Consider the following 19,664-nt stretch of genomic DNA (forward strand, 5'->3'; position numbering starts at 1 on the left):
TAATTGCTCTTTTTCGTCTTTCGTGAAAGCCCGAAGCGCAGCGCGAGAGAGAGAGAGAGAGAGAGAGAGAGAGAGAGAGAGACAGAGAGAGAGATTCGGTACTCGAGTCATTACTGTCAGGCTGGCGAGACGATACGAGCAATCAGCAACAGGCAGCAGCGGGGCAACAGTAATCGCAACACAGAGGGGCAGAAGGTACAAAATTGCGAACGCGTTGTCTTTGGCTGGCTGAGAGATGAGAAGACGAGCAGCAACTTCTCCGAAACAGAGCGCGAAACAGGCATGGAGGCGCGAGGATGGACGGCACGGTGGTGGTTATTATGCTCGATGGAAGCACACTCTTCGATCGAGTGGATCCGAACTCGGGCTAACGCTCCGCTCGACCGGAACGATGACTGCACGAGACGAAAAGAAAGATGGGGAATGATCGACGAGCTAGGCGAAATTTCGCAAATCCAAGCGGAACACTGCGTGATGGATCGTCTCGATGGGGCCTGAATGAATTCGTCTCTTCAATCTTGCACTCGATTCCGTTTTCACCCGTTTTGTGATGGGTCTTCCGAGATCGGCAGAGATCGGCAGCGAATTTCTTCGCTGGCAGTCGGTTCGACAGAGTTCTGCTCAGGAGATTCTCGCGGTCTAACTCGGAAACGAAATCGCTGAATTAACACACGCCGGAGCGTGTGCGAACGATGAGAAAGCGACGATATGACGAAGCGCAAGGCGTAAAGCGTCGAAGACGGTCATCGTCATGGCCGACGTTGGATACGAGAATCCGAAATCGATCCAATCTCGCGTCAGAGTCACGTCCAAGTCCTTTCCAGGTCGGGCTGTTCTCGCTTTGATTCAGATCTGACTCAGATGCGATAAACTGACAACGATATGGCGTTTAGCAAACGAATATGAATTCCTCCGAACGTCGAGTATGTTCGCTCGGTCAAACCGCGCTGGGTCGACGGGACGTGATATATAGTGCGAGACAGATAAGTAGTAATTGCATTGACATCCGCAAAAAAGGAAGAAATAATTGGTAGAATAATTGGAGGAAAGTCACTAGCTTCACATAATGATCATACGATATGGATAAACATATAGATGGTGGAATAATATTAAACACGATCAAGAGAGTCGGTTCACAGAATAGAATCGGGGGGAGCGGGGAGAATGCGAGATATTTAAATGGTACGATAATATCTCGAGATATATTATGTTAAAAAAGTCGAAGAATGTGTTGAGTATTCCTTTATGTCATGAAATTTATTCGATAACGCGATTATTGTCTCATACTTTTTTTTTACACACTTGCCATGTAACGTAAAAATGTAGCAACGTGAAAACAAAAATATGTAGAATCTTCGCAATGTTATTTTTATTTAATAGCTCTTGTTTCAAAATTCTCCTTGAAATTTTCTTCAAGTTATCGTTAATTGTATGGGTTTATTTAAATTATATTTTCTTTTATGCGCAAACGACACGATCTTCAACACATCAGTACTCAAAATTGAACGGAATCTTTTCTAAGCTGTCGTTTGTGCTTAAATTAAAGCCTAAATATGAACAAAGATGTTAAAAAGACAAGGCCGATGTATCATTGGAATCACAAAGAACTGAGGGAGGAAAGAAGAATAAAGAAATTGAGACAAAGTGGAAAACACCAAGAGAGAAAAAGAATTAAACAAGCGGATGATCACGGGCGTAACGTACACATAACGGGGGTGATCGGGGGTGGTCACACGTGAGACGATGCACAAACACCCAGATAAAATGCACACGCACACTCGCACACTTACATACATTTAGATGCAAGACTATGATGTGACGGGCGTCATTTGTGAGACTCGAACTCGGTCGGACAGGTGATAGTGACGCGATACGTTAAACGACATAGTAACGGTGATAAAGAAGAGGAAGAGAAAGTAGAAATCGCAGTAGTAATAGTAATAGTAGTAGTAGTAGTAGTAGTAGTAGTAGTAGTAGTAGTAGTAGTAGTAGTGGTAGCATTAAAAATGGAATCGCGCAGATTGGTGTGACGAGCGAATGGAGAGGTACAAAGACAAACAAACAGACGGACGAGCGAAATGATGGCCGAGAGAAGCAAAGAAACGTTTATACTCACGGCTGCCGCGTCTCTTGTCGCTGGAGAGGCTCATGGTCCTGCTGAGCTCGCCCTTGACTGCTTTAAGGGACCGCAGACCCTCCAGGATCTCCTCCGGGTCCCTCATAGGCCTGGTGAACGAGCTCCGTCGTCGATCGCGATTGTAATACATTACGGCGGTCGCATCGACTTCGCCCATACTTCCACCTGTGCAAGTGTTTCATCGATTAGGCCTTTAAATGATGAATTTGACGGATCAGATTACGACGTTGGAGATCCGTAGCATCTTCTATTCATAGCCCGTGAACTGGAGCGTAACTAATGCGAGAATATTGAATTTCAGAAGGTCGTCCTCGCTCGATACGATAATTAAATAGGTATTATATTACGCGGGTGTGATTTCTATTAAAGAAACGATGCTTATAACGCTGTCATCCCTCAGCTCGTTTGACGCTACTTAAACGTTGGCGCTCGCCGGCTATCGCGCATAGCTCGCCGTGCATCGATTTTTGCTGTTTACAGCGTTACACGGGCGCCCCGTGAAGCGACGGTAATCGAATAGCTAGTGATAATCGAGGAAGCTGTTACTTTAAGTGTGCCAAGAGTTTGCAAGAAGCACACTCGAGACCACCCAACAATAGCGCATCGCGCGGCTAGCCACTGTCGTTAACATCCTTGAGACGTATTTGAAAAGGAGGAGAAGACTGAGAGCCGGTTGACTAGGGCGAGCAGCCAGCTTGCGGCGGGAAAGCGGGACGAAATTTATTAGGTCGAGTGTCCGCGAGCCACATCGAAAGTTTCGATAAGAGGGTCTTTGGAAAACGTGCTTCCCGAGCTTCTGACTTTCTCCGGGTTTTCCTTCTGTTTCCTCTTACTTGTGTGTATCGAGCTTCTCGCTTGACGGAATCACCATTACCGGATGAAATTACTTGTTACTTTGAATTCGGAAGTATACCGAAAATAAGCCATAGAAAAAAATGTAATGATTTCCTAACGCCAACTATATATATCGTATATTCGATAAATGAAATTGAAATTAAGATTTCAATTTAAACTTGAGACTTTGTTGTCGCTTATTATTCTCCGGTCGTACGACCACGCTGATTATTATCGTAAAGCGCCTCAACTAACAGCGCCTTTATTCTCTCTCGCTCGCAAGATCACACTCTTGCGACTCGACTTTGACGTTAAATATTCCTTTAATTAAGAGCTCTCGTATTAATTCCCGCGGAAGAAGGAACTGAATGAAAATTGCTCGAAGGAACAAAATCCCCTTACTGACGCGTCGTTACGTTTCCGCTTCGGCGATTTGTCTCGCGTGGAGGAAAATGACCCGTCTCGAATCTCTGCCCGAATCTCTGACACTCACGTTTGCTATCAGTGCCGGCCTGACTTTGGAAGCTGCTCCTGCGGCTACCCGGCAGGGATCTGCTGTAATCCCGGTTGAGCTCGTACGGCTCGACCTCGAGCTGCTCGGACTGGCTGGAACCGCGTCTAGAGTTGGCGTGCCAAGCGTGGTCCGGGTGTAGATATCCAAATTCTGGACTGCCACTGTCGCTCTGCGTGTCGTCGCTGTAGCTACGATCGCGCAGTTCTTTTCTCAGCAACCTCTGCGCGACGTCCATCGACAGCGAGCCACGCGGTGAACAGTACGGCGATTTTCCCATTCGAAGTCCGCGCGGATCTTCCAGACGATACCTGAAATTTCACGCGGGTATACATACATAATGCTATACTTTAATATGTGAATGATAGTAAGAGAAACATTGCAAATATTCGACAACAGAAAGAAGAAGAGTGCGTAATATCGGATATCTGAAAATTGTATTCCCGCGAAGTCTCTCACACGTAATAAAGTCATGTTGTAGGCTGTTGAAAATTACTTTCCGTCGATTTACGGTAATTCCCATACTATATATCGCAGTTTGCAGTCAGCATTTCATCGGGTAGTTCTGTCGTAATAGTAACGTCAGCCAAATTGCGGCAATTGTGCCTCCCGAGCATCTAAGGGGACGAAGAGTCCTTCAATTCTTCTTGTCCTTTGAAAAATGCACTTACCAGACCGCTCTCTCATTTTCGAGCGCTCGCTGGACATTGATGGTGCATTCACCAAGGAACACATTATCGCCATCAGGACAATAATCCCAGAGAGTCACCTCGATCGCACGTTCCATCAGGCTTTCGCCGGGAACTCCGGTGAAGAACAATGTAGCGTTCCAGATAGGTTTCTGGGTCGGCTCGGCCACTATGGTCCTCAGTGGAGTTGGATCGCCGCTGTAAAGGCAACTGGTGATCAATCATTTCAGTATGGACAGTGTCGCAGCGCGACTTATGGATATGCAGGAAATTAATTCGGACGCGCGAAGCTCTCGAAGGAAATATAAAAAGGAGAGCGGAGAGGAAAGGAAAGATAAATGGATTAATCGTTTGTGTGAAACTGCTCTTCAGCATTATACGACTGTGCAAAGGCTGCCATCGAATTCTGCACACGGATTTTCTTAGTATCGCGCGGCAAATTTACGACTGTTATTTCTCCTCGGCGCGTAATAAATTTAGCGGGAGATCGGGATTCGATTTCGTTTCGACCAACACGTCCAGCGTAAGATATATCCAACCGGGGAGTATATCCACGGGGATGACCATAGACTTACCAGGGTGGCACAAGGACGAGCTTGGCAAAAGCCTCCGGCAAGGTGCCGAATCCAGTGTCTTCCCGGGCGCACAAGTCGTCGGCCATAAAAAACGAGACGACCAATTCTTTGCGTTCCGCCTCGTACGAAACCTGGATCTGTATGCGACCGCTCACCTGCCTCTCCTTCGCTATTTGCTCCTAAAATATCGGATGCTAGTTTTAAGCTCCTCCGCGCTACGTGACCTGACTTGGTCCGAAGTTACTGCACCGGCGGGTGATAACGGACGTTCCTCTCTTCCATAATTTCGACAAAGCTATCGCGAAATCGCTGAAGCGAACAGACTGATAAAAGTTGTTGTCACAGTGAACAGTTATTCAAAAGCATTTGCGCGCTTTTGAGCGCAAAGATATAACATTAATGGAAATAATGGAGAAAATTATTAAAATATTCTTTATGACGCAACATCAATATATGACAGAATATCAGGTTTATTCATTCATTTGGGAATATCGAATAAATCGAATAATCCGAGATCAGAAAATATATTCACTAATTAATTGAATGAAAACCGTGTTTGAAATTAAATATAAAGATTACATGTAGTTAGAGAATATTAAAATAGTTGAATATTAGATAATCCTGAAATAAATCTTTCTTTCTGAACATGAAGAAAACGGTAGTGGGTAACAATTTGTAATAAGAAAGACAACAACTTGTACAGAGAGTTATATCTCGAGATACTCTCTTCGTCCTCCAAGTTCAAGGAAATTTGCACGGTTAATGGAAAACAGAAATTTCGATTCGGAAAGCATCTAGCTATAGATACTTAAGCTCCTCACGTCTTTTAATGGAACCTTCGTGCCCCACTCGCCGGTAACCCACAGCCGGTGAAGAGCCGGAAGCAAAGTTAATTTTGCATGCACAAGCGGTTTCACGGTGGAGTTTTGTTTGGAGGAGATAAAACGAAGAAAAAAAGGAAGAAGAAGAAGAAGAAGAAGATGAAGAAGAAGAAGAAAAAGAAGAAGAAGAAGAAGAAGAAGAAGAAGAAGAATGGGCAAACTAAGAGCAGTCCTCGAGGTTCAGCTTTATTCGTGTCAAAACTCATTCCGTGTCGTAGCATAGCAATTATAGATGTGTAATCGTGTGTGCATAGGGGTGTAGTCCTAGAAAAGACTCCCGGATTTCCTCCGAGTCTAATTTCTATTTCTTGAGAATCGTTTTTCCAGCGTGGAAATATATTTGCGGAAGAAGTGCTCATTAATGACGAAATGAAAGAACACATACAAATGTCAAAGTATTTTTAATTATGTCTAATTATAGCGATGGTTCTATATTGTTTATTGCATAACGATCAACAATAAATTGCCCGAAAGAGTATAACAAGAAAAATACGAATTAGAGCACGTTATCCTCGCCGTTTTAAGCGTTTAACGTCGGGAAGACATATTATCGGACTACAACCCTAAGCGTGCGATACAGCCAAGAAAAACGTTCGTTTAAGCGGGCCTTATCCTTCCGTTAATTCTCATTAATCTCTCTCTCTCTCTCTCTTTTTTCTTTTATCGCTACGATCGACGATTTATATCTCCTCCTCTCGGTCCTCTTCGCCTCTCCTCGTATTCTCTTCCAGTTTCCACAGCATCTCTTACATCTTCTCCGCATCGCATCCTTGCCCGTCTCCGTGTCTCGTCGTAGCCGCGAAAACATAAATCGTCCAAATTTTTTTTTTTTTTTTCTTTTCACGTACGGTTTTCCCAGACTGTAAGCTGTTCGCTACGTATTTACATATGCATTTACTGAGAGAGTTTCATTCTACGCAAGCAAACACACGTGTGTGTCGTCGCAACGCGCTTCTTCGACTGCAACAAGTCACGCTGCAGTGATGAGCATATTGAAGATCATAAGTCACCGGAATTTCATCGTTTGTTTTAACGCTGCAACATCTAAGACGAAATGCCGCGTTCTATTCTCAGCTCAAAACTTTTTAGTGTTCATTTTAGCTTTTTATATTATTCCCGACAGGCAGCGGCAGTTTTAAAACTGGGAGTAATTTTAAAGTGCGTCACACCTCAAAAGTTGGATTTCCATTTCACATGTTTGAAATACACAGATTTTGCATAGAATTTAACTGACAATGAAACTGTCAGGAAAATTACAATTTCATTGCTGAAGTAAAATTCGTTAGTATTCGCACAAAGTTTGCAAATTTACATTAATGGATGAGTATGTGTTGTATATTATCTTTTACATGCGCGTGTACGAATAATATGGCACAAAAAGATACTTAACAATCGGCCGATATTGTGCTCGGAAATGATTTTCACGGGCGATCTTTGTCAGTAACGGATGCAGTCGGTAATGGAAATGGAAAAGTTATCGCGGATAAAAGCGAAAGGGTGAGAGAATCTTTTTATCCCGATTTAAAGTAGAAAGTGAAAAATGAATTTTAATGAAGACGGCGATGAGATTCCAAGAAGAAATCACGGCGAAAGCAATTTAACTGCCAACTTTGTTATCCTCACAATTTCAAATAGTTTTATATGTCAAGATAGGCTCGTCGCGTCGTACAAACGTTGCCGCTGAATAATCATCGATACGACGACGTAAGATTCATAGAAATTGCATCACTTTGATATAATACATTAATATCATGCTATTTACGATCATGTAAAAATTATCAATATGCAAATAATATTCATTATTTTATTACGAGTTCAGGTAATCAGACGGTAACATCAATAATTATTCGCACAATTATTACACACATTCCTTATTCATAACGTTCCCTTTGCAAACTTTGCAAACTTCAAGCATCATCGCTGCGACAACTACTGTCTACTTCATGATCTTCACATGCGCACAGATCTTGTTGAAGCCAAAGAAGGACAACGCGACAAGCGTTCATGTACAATGTCAGTCTGCAATTGTTTCCAGAGCGCGCGCCTTTCCCCGGTATAACGTGCGGATGATTTCGCGACAACAATATTCCGCAATGTTCTTTTCCCTCCTCTCGGGAAATTTATCCGTCATACTCGCCATCGGATCGCCGTAAATCCGCATTCGTCTCGTGTATACCAGGGAAAGGTACGACGTGACAACCAAACGCCCGCGTTTCCATCCGAGCGATTCGAGAAAACGCTCATTCGTTGTATTCGTCAAAGATTATTCTTCGTTGACACGTATGGCCGGTTATCAAACATTCACGTTGAAAACTCTCGCATTCAACCCCCGCCCACCCTCTGATAAAAATCGAATGCACGAGGAGCTGCCTCAAATGTATGTTATATTTATCGCGCGTCGTGTGCACACGCGCGATAGGATCGATTGAAACGAAGCTGCCGACCATCAAGTCGCGCGTATGGTACGTTACACAACATCGTCAACGCACCACCATGAGATCTAACAGCATCGAAAGGGTTGAAAAAACTACCCCGCTTCCCTTAAACGCCGAAGCCACGCCGATGCGGCCAGTCGCAATCGCGATCGATATTGGTTATTAATGCGCTCGGACGTTTGGCATTTGTGCATCACTCAGGACGAGTTTGGTGTACGTGTGTCTGCGCTCGCAACTAAAACCAAAAACAGAGACGGACAGCTAGACAACGAAATAAGAATGAAAAAAATAGAAATAGAGAGCTATATAGAATTACGTGTTTAGTATTTACGTGAAGAGAGAAAGAAATACACAGAGAGAGAGAGAGAGAGAGAGAGAGAGAGAGAGAGAGAGAGGGGAAGAGAGAAAGAGAGAGGTAAGAAACGAGCCGTAAAAGAAAAAAAAAACGCTAACGTACAACTAGAATTCGTGCCAGTTGGGAGAGAGTAGCGTGGAGGGCCAATATGCTAAATTTGTTCAACATGGACAACTTACATTTTGTTCTCATTTTTTTTCATTTTTCTTTCGTCAGCACGTCTATCGCATTTTTCCTATCTCTGATCTCATCATTTTTTGTCTTTTTTTTCTGTTTTCTTATTTTGCGTGTGTTTTATACGTTTCAGTCAACTTTTTGTCAGCGGGTATATATAGGGAGACACAGTTACGCATATGCATGTATATGTATGTATATATATATATATATATATGTATATATATGTATAATATATAAAGAAATGTAGAGATGACATCGAGTATGTACATACGGGCGAAAGTAACGGAGTTACTTAGAATAACGTAGAGTAAAAAACGGAGCAGAGTGTAGAGATCCAGAAAGGAGTCTCGTGTAGTCTCTCGTGAGATATACTCGTATTTCGGGACGGGTGAGAAGAATAAGGATGTAGTAAAACACAAGGAAAAAGAAGAATAGAAAAAGGAGGAGAAAAGTGGAAGGAGAAGAAATTAACTGGACGAGATGTAAAATAAGAAAGAAGCGAAGGAGTGTGAGAGCTGCGTGAAAGCATGAGAGGAACAAACAGTTTGAAAGAGTGAGCAAGAGAGCGGGACGTAGATGGATATACATTTATACATATATATGATCTTTCTCTAGCAGGGTAAATTACGTAAAGAAAGATCGAGTGCCACAGCCTCCGTGTATACATATAGTCGAGCTTCCCGCGAGAATCTCCTTAGTTTTCCCGCCGTTTCTCCTTTCCATTTATTTCTTGGCTTTGAGATCACTTTGAGGACGAATCTCGCTGTGAATTCGGGATAAATCTTTTCGAGAAGGTCCGGAATGGTGTCGAGTGGCAGCTTCGCGAAGAATTGAAAACTATATTGCATTTTTACACGTGTATCATTAGATTACGGAAATTAAATGTCATTTTCTAGAGAATACAGATGACGGTTTTTGGATCCTGGAGAAGATTTATCTGTTTTATCAGATGTTCCATCCATAGTTGTTTCAAAATTCATCATGTCGTGTAACAATCAGATCACAAGGCAAGATACGCACATAAGTGAGGAAAATATAAAAAAAAAAATACAAAATAAATGAACGACAAGGGAAGACTAAATTTAGCAGCGTTAACGTTTCACGCATGTACCACTCGGGAACGTTTCAAATTTGAAAACTCCCAAACTATGAACGTCTATAGTGACAAGTACTAATTGTAACATTCGATTAGACGTAGTAATATCCGAATTCTGTAATATCTGTTGACAAGTTGATCGTAAATCCGATTAAAAGTAAAATTATTGTAGTGAACACGCTCAGTGCATTCGATAGCATAATATGCTCGATATTAATATAAATTAAATTCGCCCGACACCCTTCCGTTCATCCCGATTCATCGAAACTCGCGCGGGATATGGAGCCAAAGTGAGAGGTTTGACACGAGTGCTTCGCGACGGATCGCTTCCAGGCGATTTTAGTCCGCGAGAGTGGTTCAGTGCCGCGCGAGCTTAATAATGAAGCAGAGAAAGGAGAACAGCAACGACACAACTCGCCCCAACTGACACTTTCGTTTTCGCGCTGTGCGTTTTAAGTATTCATTATTATTCCGTTTCCTCATTTTTTATTTCTTTTATCGTTCTTCTTTTTTTCTTTTTTATTTCTTTTTTAATTCGTTCTCGGTGTATGCGCGTCATACGGCGCGTCTTGCCTCTCTCACGTGAAACGAAAAATGAAAAGCGTGACATTCGTTCTCTCTCACGAAAGCGACGGGCACGCTCGTGCTGCCTTCATTTTTTTTGCCACCGCGTACCTCACGTCCAATGAAGGATTCTGGAGAGAGACGACGTGCGCGTAATTATCGCGGATTGTCGCTGATTTTAGTCGCTTTAAAGTAGAGAAGTCCCTCGCAAAGAGATTCGAAGACAATACAAAGGCGAGTCTTTTGTGCCTTGGTGTGATTTTAATTGTTAAGCTCCGCTTGTCTTGTTACAAAGCACCGATTACGCAAACATTTTTTCACGCATATTTTGTGATTCGCTTTGTAAGCTTCGAGCCTGTCTACGAGGAATATAATATACAAAATCAGCAGATATTCGCCGCGAATGTAGAGCTCGCGCTGAGAAATCGATAAAGCGTTAACGGAGAAATCGTTAACCCTAAAAGTAGGTAGTTGCATTAACTGGTATTAACAGTTATAAAATTTACATCCGATGATACTTTCAGTTATAAGTAAATGTACTAATTATAACGTCGTTTAATAAAACGATATATTACATTCTTTAATTCTTTACATCGCGATACTTAATAATTTTTGAATTCTTGCCTCCAGTTATTAATCTAGCAAAATCGTGACTGATATTATCTTTCACTGGAGGCGAATTCATGTACGATTGCACGTTTCGCATATGCAGGGGATGAAATATCGATTTTCGCGAGCGCCAGCTCTGCAACTCTACTAAGTAATAATGCACACGTTGGAAGTCCGACTACATTCGTCTTTTTCTCCTTAAGAATCCACCATCGACGGGACGTACAAGGCGCGAAGAAGAATTTCGGTGTACAACACCGTGAGTTTGTGTTTTACGATGTGATAAAAGCTCGTCGAACTAGTCCGATCATCGGTGAACTCTGTCGACTTTTGAACGAATGTCATCAATCTATACATTGTTATGAGTTGTTCGGTCATACGTTGCCTCCTGCACATCAATTTTCCCGTGCGGAATTTTTTCCTTTTTCAGTCACTTTTCAAATTTCATTCGCAACTTTTTCACGTAGAGTATATATTTCATTTATCATTTATTGCTAAAGTTGAAACTATTTGTTAATTTGTGTTACAGGTTTACTGCAGTCATCGAGAAACATTGTGAAGCATGGAAGGATCACCATAATGGAGGATCACAGGTGGTTTACGATATCGAGTGACAGTGAGTACTCATATGCTATTTATTCCTGTGCAAATTTTTCTGTCGTGCAGCATGGAATTTAACATTCAATCGGAGGAGACAGAATATCATTCCTTTCTTTTAGTCTTTACATTCTGTCCAACCGATATGAACGACGGATAAATTCCTTTCAAATCTCCCGCGAAATTAATCACTATCACATTAAGTGTAATTTAAAACGTGATAAGCGATTTTCATATCATTTTCATCATTTCAATTCATCATTTTCAAAATTTAAATACGAGGAATACCAAAAGCATTTATGGTAAATACTGTTGTGCCCACCACAAAATCGTTTGGTTTGTTAAATTCATTTAGTCTGGCATATATAGTCTTTATTTATATACTGGTGTCGAAAGGGATTCGTAAATAAATTAAAATTATAATATATAATCAACAAAGTTCATCGATTTCGGTATTGCACGCATACATACTTCCGCAGACATTCTCGATTATTTCACGGCAAATGATACATACGATAAATGTACGCGTAGCACAACGTTCCTTCCACAAAATATATAGTGGTAGAAAGAAAGATACAAACGGGAGGTTTAAAAATTTACGCCCTAACTATCAGAAACGTCTAATTCTACGCACGTTAGCGGTCTTACTTTTAGTCGATAGTTGTATTTAAAACACACAATTTCTCCTAAATATATCCGAATCTACACGGATACTGTTTGATCCTTTAACATTCATAAACGTAGAAATTTGTAGGTATACTAGGCTTGTTCAAATGAAGAGTGCGTACTCAAGATACGAAGGATTAATTTAGAAAATTATTAAGTGCCATTTCCTTCCGAAATCTCCTCTCCAGAATCTCTAGAAGATTACACACACTTTGAAGTATTTTTCTTTTCCTCAAAATATCTCGATGAAAGATAAAGAGAAGATTAAAGGTAAAGATAAAGTATAAGAGATAAAAAGAGAAGATTAACATGAAAACGTAAAATAGTATAACGTATTCAATATAACTCATAAATATTTCCCGTTCAGTGATAAAATGAGAGTCGCGAATTAAAATCGCGGTTTTGTTAATTGCATCAATGACTTGAATCACTGCAAGTTTTAAATATGTATCAAGTATTTTACAACAGATAAAAACACCTGATATCCCCTTTTTTTCGATAAATTAATCACTATTTGTCAATATTATAGGTAATTCGAAGCAAAATTTTGATTTCATATTAATCAAATTCCGTTAAACTTGAAACACTTTGTACAGGCTGTTATTCCACTTTCATGCAACAAATGGTTATTTAATGCCATTTTCTCTCTATATCCTATATTCAATAATCGTAATATTCTATGTGCATTTAATTTTTACTCTTAATTTTAACGAGTAACGTATTAATTGTATAGCTTATTTAATTTGCAAATAGAATATTTACGATAAGCGAATATTAAATAAATTAATAAAGATTAATAGGCAAATATAATTAATGAAGAAATATAACAACAAATTGTGCTTTTTCTTCGTTATTTTTTTATTGTGCTTTTGTATATGTGTGAAATATACATCTATACATTTGGTAATGATGTATCGCTGTTCGTATCTCAGCGTCCTGCATTTTCTATATCTGTTTTCTTCTCTGCTCTGGCTTTCCAATCTAATGTTCCTCTCCTGGCTGTTCCATCATGATATTCCGGATATTAATTCGTGACACTGATATTCGTATAAATTTAAAAAATACGTGTTAACATGCTGAACTGGCTTGTATAAATCGACGCTATAATATCGCTGTGTCTCACTAATTTGTGTATAAAACATAACCAACTTCGTACAATTTTATAGTCAATAGGGAGTCAATAAAATAAACTAATGAATATATACATTGTAAATTATATTTATTCGCCGTATTTTTAACGATTTGAATTTCAGTTAGATATTGAAATAAATTAATGAAGATCAGCGCAACAGTCAAACGTGCGAGTTATTTAATGCGAGAGTTAAATATTCCAAGAGCCGATAAAATATTTTACAAAAATGTAATGTAATAACAATTGAGTACGGAGAAGTATATAAGATACGTGAGAGTATCGAAATAATCGAAGCAAAAACGATCATGTGTGTCACTTCTCGTCAATAGCTAACCGTCAAAGGACCGTACAATCAACGCGCTCCAAACATTGCGAACCTTCAAGGCTGCGTTCCGATATTCACTGTCTGAAAATACTGAAAATACATAGTTTATGTCACGTATACTATAGATTTTCAGTACTGGCTGAATGAATATCGGAACGCAGCGCAAGGTCAAACTTACTAACGCGCGCCGCGTGCTTTTCCGAATGTTGTCATAATGTCCCGCGAGCTTCCGAGCGACCGAGCGGGCCGCGGAGTACGTGTATCGGCATATTACCACTTCCCTCTCGAGTGATTAAAATATTTCGTCGGTCTTTGAAATATTTAATCAAGCTCGCGGATTAAATACTTAATCGGAATCGCGTTATTCAACGTGTCTTCGATCGAATCGTATCTACGCGAGTGTCAGTATCAGTGCCACAGTAGAGCAGCCGGGATGCCTGGTTCGGAAAGCCAGGACAGAAGGATGCGGGACGTCGGAGCGCAGACAACGATGTGTTTCAAGGTATGTCGAATCATTTATTAAACTAAGCTATTTATTAAACTAGAGCTATATATTTCAGTTTTTGATAGAACTTGCCGGGAATAAAGAAACACCCAAACATCGAAATTTAGGCCGGTATTAGTAGTTTGTTATTATTTGACAAGTAATTATAGTCTCACACATAAATCTATAATTATTCGTATCTATATTTATTATTTCGTACAAGAAATATCGATAAAAACAGCGGAATAACAGTCCATGAATATAAATCTGTATTTAATTAGTATTTAGTTATCAAAGATAATCCCAGACAAATTACGACTATGAATAACGACTTGAAAATATAAAGTGAATTTTACAAATGCTGATTTATACATACGTATAATAATACTTGTTGAGCCGTGAATTTAATTTTATTAAAACGCACTAACCTATCTTCTTATTCCTGTTTTATTATTATACGAACTCCAAGTTTAAATCTTTGTTGCTGACACAATTATTATCTTTTTTATTATTTGACTGTTATTTTCGCAGACTCTTTATTTTCAACTCTTTTAAAAGCTTTCGATCTCATCGAGATTTCCAGCATTAAAATAAACAAGAAAATTATTGTAAAAATAAAAATATGGTGTTTCTCTTATCCATTTACACATTAATCTCTATTACATTACTTAATATTTGCTCATCTCATATATTCTATGCATCAAAGTACAATAGCCTGTAATAGTGTTATATTTTGAGATTCTTCATTGGTCCTTCAAGTTCGACGGAATTTGCACGGTTGATATATTGAACCAATCTTTCGCAAAATTTCGAAATCGGACACGCACGTCTCGCACTTGAACAAGCTTTGTATCTTGCGGACGCTTAGTGCGGCCCAACTGCAAAAACTTGGTCGCTCGAGATATAGCGATTCTTAACAAAGTCCTAGTATAGATCAAGTAGTATTTACATTTACCGGTCAAGAAGATTGGCGCGATGTGCCGTGCGCGATATGTCCAAGCGGATCCGCGTCAATCATTACAGGCGACACACAGCGAAGTCAAAATCTGAGCGGGTCGATCTCTCGATCTCGATCGGGTCGAATTTTTCGATCTCCTCAAGATTTGTCCGAGGTCGAAATAACAGGCCACCATACTCTTGGTCGTTCGGTTTTACTTTTTTGCTTTTTTAATTTTCGGACGAGAGGAAAATTAGTGGATATATACGCCCGCAGTTTTACGAGGATTTTTGCGGCGGAAGATTTTACACAAGATCGACTGACGCCAGTTTTTGACGTAACCGTAGATCACGATTCACCTCACGTATTCATACGCCGGCTGAATAATATTAACTTTTAATTCGATATATGTATGCTTTTATATCAAAACACCCAATATATATCTAAGAATGCGCTAACAGATTCAGTACCTTCCTGCGCTCCGCGCTTTACAATCGTTTCGCTCTCTGCAACTGTACCTAACATATTAAAGCTTCTACGTCTTGAAGCTCGTGTTTAATATCTAGAAGCCGTGCGAGTTTTCGCTTCCGCTCGCTCGCCGTCTCGAGAGAAGCAATCGATTATCCCGTGAACGAGAGTGACCCTTTGAATACTTGAGGAATATCTGAATGTATTACGTTTGTGGCGATCGCATTAGGAGGAACATTGGACTTTTACGATCATCAAACTTAATGATAATTTAATCTTGCACATGAGATATATTCCTCTCTCTCTCTCTCTCTCCCTCTCTCTCTCTCTCTCTCTCTCCTCTCTCTCTCTCTCTCTCTCTCTCTCTCTCTCTCTCTCTCTCTCTCTCTCTCTCCTCTCTCTCTCTCTCTCTCTCTCTCTCTTCTTGTGTCCTCCACTAAAATCTAATATTCGATCCAACAAGCAATCATGTGCGGAATGTAAAATGTACGGAGGAGCGAAGGACCCAAAAAAATAATTTTATTCTTCAACTCCGGAACAAATTCCGTAAATTCCGTAAATTTATAGCGATTATATCGATAGTTCGACGTTATTCTAAACGGCATTTAAAATTGTAAAAAAAACCGAAAGCTTTAATCACTCGTGCTCCTAGGTGTGTGCTCGTAATTCCTGTCCGATGTCGAGTCCCCGCAAAAACAGACAATTTCACGTTGAAATTCCTCGGAGGCGACACGAGCAACGCGCTGCTCGCACGGCGGTTCTCTACGATTGATTGTACGAAAGCTTTTCTCTTTCTTCAGACAGAAATAGGTTGCGGTGTGTGTCGCGTGGGTGTCTGTTTCTTCTCCCTGTACGCGAAACCGACGGACGGAGGTGTTCGTAAGCTCGCAATTAATCGATGCAATTACAGCCGGCCGATTCGTGTGTCGCGTTCGATTGCGATAATTAATCGGGCGGACCGGAATGAACCGGTGACGCATCGGTAAACGATCGAATTAACGGTCGCGCGAAACGACGGTAGAACAGGCTCCAACGCTAATAGATTGAATTAATTCGACGCGTGACAGGCGTCGGTAGCGTTTGAAAATTCGCATTAAAAGGTAATGGTGTCCGAATTAAAAGGGGAAAAAAGAAAGAAAGAAGGGAAGAAAATGTTTTCCGAAGCCCGGAGCTTCCGATATTACGGAACGGCACGAATATCGATACACGCTGCAATATTCACTCTCGTAATTGGCCCGCACTTGAACGCGATGTTGAAATTTTTATCTCGTCACAACTCATCAGTATTATTGTAATTCCGCTCTTTTAGGCTCGATATTTCACAGGCACAGATATGAGGTTTCCTGACAGATTCAGCGCGCTTGAAAATTCGCGCAAAGTCGATCCTGATATATTAGTATTTACAATGTTCGCCAATTGCGAGTAAAGACCATCGCACACAAACGAACTTAAGCAGTAAGACGTAGTAAGCAGTAAGCAAATCGACCAATCACAATCGAAATTTAGAGACGCCATTTTAAAACTTACGAGAATAATTGATTGTGATTGGTCAGTTTCTTTACCGCTTACGTTCATTTGTCTGTGATGGCCTTTACGTGTACGAGATTCTACAATGGCGCGCAATCTTTCTCTTTTGCGGCTGTGGCTAACGAGATGTAAAATCCGCGTAGCTTTTTTAACGTTACGAAGCGCATCTCTTTTTGCGACTCTTTGTCGAGCGATCGACTAATACTTATTGGCTTTTCTCTCAATTTTTTTTTCGTTCCAACGGATACTCCTGGGAGCTCTAGGGCACGAAAGTGCGAAACACCTCCGCGAATGAGTCGAAAAGAACGGAGCGGCGTACACCGTAACGCACATTTCTGCTAATGATTGTACGAGTGCTGTACGGCCTAAAAAGGATCGTATACGACGTTCTAATAAATGTATGGTGCTCTCGGGTCGTGTCGACGACGAATCCCACGATCGATATCAGCCGGTAGAAACCAGTGCGACCGGTGATTATCGAAACATTCGTTAGACTTTTGATATTCAAGTACTTACCAATCGTGATCACGTGTGGATAAATGCGAGTGGATATAGGTCAACATCGATATCTCATTTTGCCTCTCGTATATCTTTATATATTTCATACAATTTCTTTTCCTTTCCGTCTATATATATATATACATATATATATATATACTTATTATGCTATCTCATTTATCTCGCTGTTTGTCGAAAAAAAAATAGTATTAAACTTGTTTATTTTATTTAATATCAAGAATATATTACTATAATAATGCCCTAACTTTTGTTAACTTATCGACCTTTGGAAATTTCACAATTATTAAATTAACAAAAATTAGGGCACTATTATAGTAGTATATTCTTGATAGTAAATAAAGTAAAAAAGTCTAATACTATTTTTCCTTTCGACGAATAGTTAGCGAAATATCGTAAGTTAAATGTTGAAAAAGTTACCAAGTTTTCCTTAAATATTTCCAAAAATATTAGTCGAATAAAAAGATGTTTCAGACAAAAGTTGTTAAAATTAATTAGTAGAAAAAGAAGATATAAAAAAAAATATAAGATATTTGCATTAAGCATAATAAAGAAGATATAATAAAAAATTGGGCTTTCTATTTTTAAAAATTAAGTTGACCTTCAACTGACCTTGAGGATGCAAATAAAAAAACTGATAATGCCATTCTCTTTCCCCTTCGAAATCATGGAACACATGTTTTAGCATTTTTTAATCTCTTTCATAGTTTTCGAGCTGTTTTACCTGTTACGTTTGAAATGTAGCACCCTGTATATATATATACGATTCACGTTTTTACAGAAAAGTGTTCTTGATCTTTGTACAAACATCACGTAATCGTACAATCCGATAAATATTAGTCTTCAGTAATGCGCGCGCACGCGAATTGCGAGCAATCCGGAAATATCATTGCGAACCCGTACGAATATCTCGCGAGTATGCTGCATGCGGGTATTCGAGGGGAACTCTAAGTGCGAGAACGGGCCGATGTGTAATATTCAACGCACGAATACGATTCGATAATAGCGACATTCAGAGATAGCGTATTTTCCGAAAATATCTCCAGCGTATTTTTTTTCCGATGACTATTCGAGTGACTAGGACCGCCATTCTATCGATTGGAAAATAGCCGCGCATACCAATGGCACCGTACACATACGTCACGCGCGGCATCGGAACGCTCGGCCAGCCTGTTATTCGGTCGGATATTCACGGCACCGTATGAATCCACAAATCGCGAGCATCGTTTCATTTTAACCAACTACGGCACAGTCTCGTCCTTAAACTCCGGTCGATCAGAGCAGTCTGAGAAAATTTCGCGGCTGTTGGCTGAGAGCGAGCGGTCGAAACGGTCTCGTTGTAATGATTCCGCTCGCCCTTGTTGAGATTCTCGCGCCCGATAAGATACTCATCGGAGTATATCCCGTTGGCTGTGGAATCACGACGGGAACAAATAAACGTGGTAAACTGCGGGCGAGCAAAATAAAAGCAATTAGCAATAAATCCTGATGCGTGACGCAAGCGCGCGCGCGCAGGTGGGCGGCCGATGATACACGAGAACCACCGTATTCTCTCGCGAAGCCATTCTTGTCCGTGCAATTTCCGTAAAAGAGCGAAAGAAACATGCCGATCGCCGAATATCGAGCCCGCGAAAATCGAGCACGCGAGATGGCGGGAATAAATGATGAAATCATTTCAGATGGTTAATCACTCGCCTCTGGAATGTTTCGAGATCACTGGTAGTAATCGACGTGATATCATTGTTTCGTGTAAATTTACAAGGCTGACACATACAGTCGCGTATATCGCGAAGTTCCTTAATGTACAATTTCTCTCCCTCCCGACCCGTATTTTGCTAAACGCGACGAAAGACCTCGTTATTTCTTCCAAAATTCAGAGAGAGAGAGAGAGTTACGACAGTTCTCACCGTCCCCTAACCACGTAACCGCGGGGGCACAAAGAGGAAAGCTCGCTCGGCCACGAGTCCTAAAGTCGCTCGAGCGTCGACATAAATTGTGACTACAGACCGAAAACTATCTCCGCTAGACATCACGAATCGACCCGAGCTAGATTCTCCCTCGCGATCCTCGCGTATTCTCCTAATCGTAATATCTAATTCTCGAAAAAACACCCTAAAGAGTAAGATTCCTGGATAATCCTTTATTATTT

The 19,664-nt window shown here is 40.6% G+C and overlaps 1 protein-coding gene across 7 annotated transcripts in view; it reads right to left on the reverse strand.

Annotated features, from left to right (window-relative positions):
• The window catches only part of Fife (regulating synaptic membrane exocytosis protein fife), a 174,872-nt gene that overhangs the window by 8,768 nt on the left and 146,440 nt on the right, over nt 1-19,664 (reverse strand). For all 7 annotated transcript variants that reach the window (XM_025300137.1, XM_025300134.1, XM_011143115.3 and 4 more), the window contains 4 exons: nt 4,747-4,925; nt 4,154-4,369; nt 3,465-3,793; nt 2,117-2,302 (listed from right to left, as the gene is read on the reverse strand). In XM_025300137.1, coding sequence (XP_025155922.1) covers nt 2,117-2,302; nt 3,465-3,793; nt 4,154-4,369; nt 4,747-4,925 — 910 coding nt within the window. The remainder of the gene's footprint in view (nt 1-2,116; nt 2,303-3,464; nt 3,794-4,153; nt 4,370-4,746; nt 4,926-19,664) is intronic.

The sequence above is a fragment of the Harpegnathos saltator genome, unplaced genomic scaffold (assembly GCF_003227715.2).
Source record: "Harpegnathos saltator strain DR-91 unplaced genomic scaffold, Hsal_v8.6 scaffold33, whole genome shotgun sequence".
NCBI lineage: Eukaryota > Metazoa > Arthropoda > Insecta > Hymenoptera > Formicidae > Harpegnathos > Harpegnathos saltator.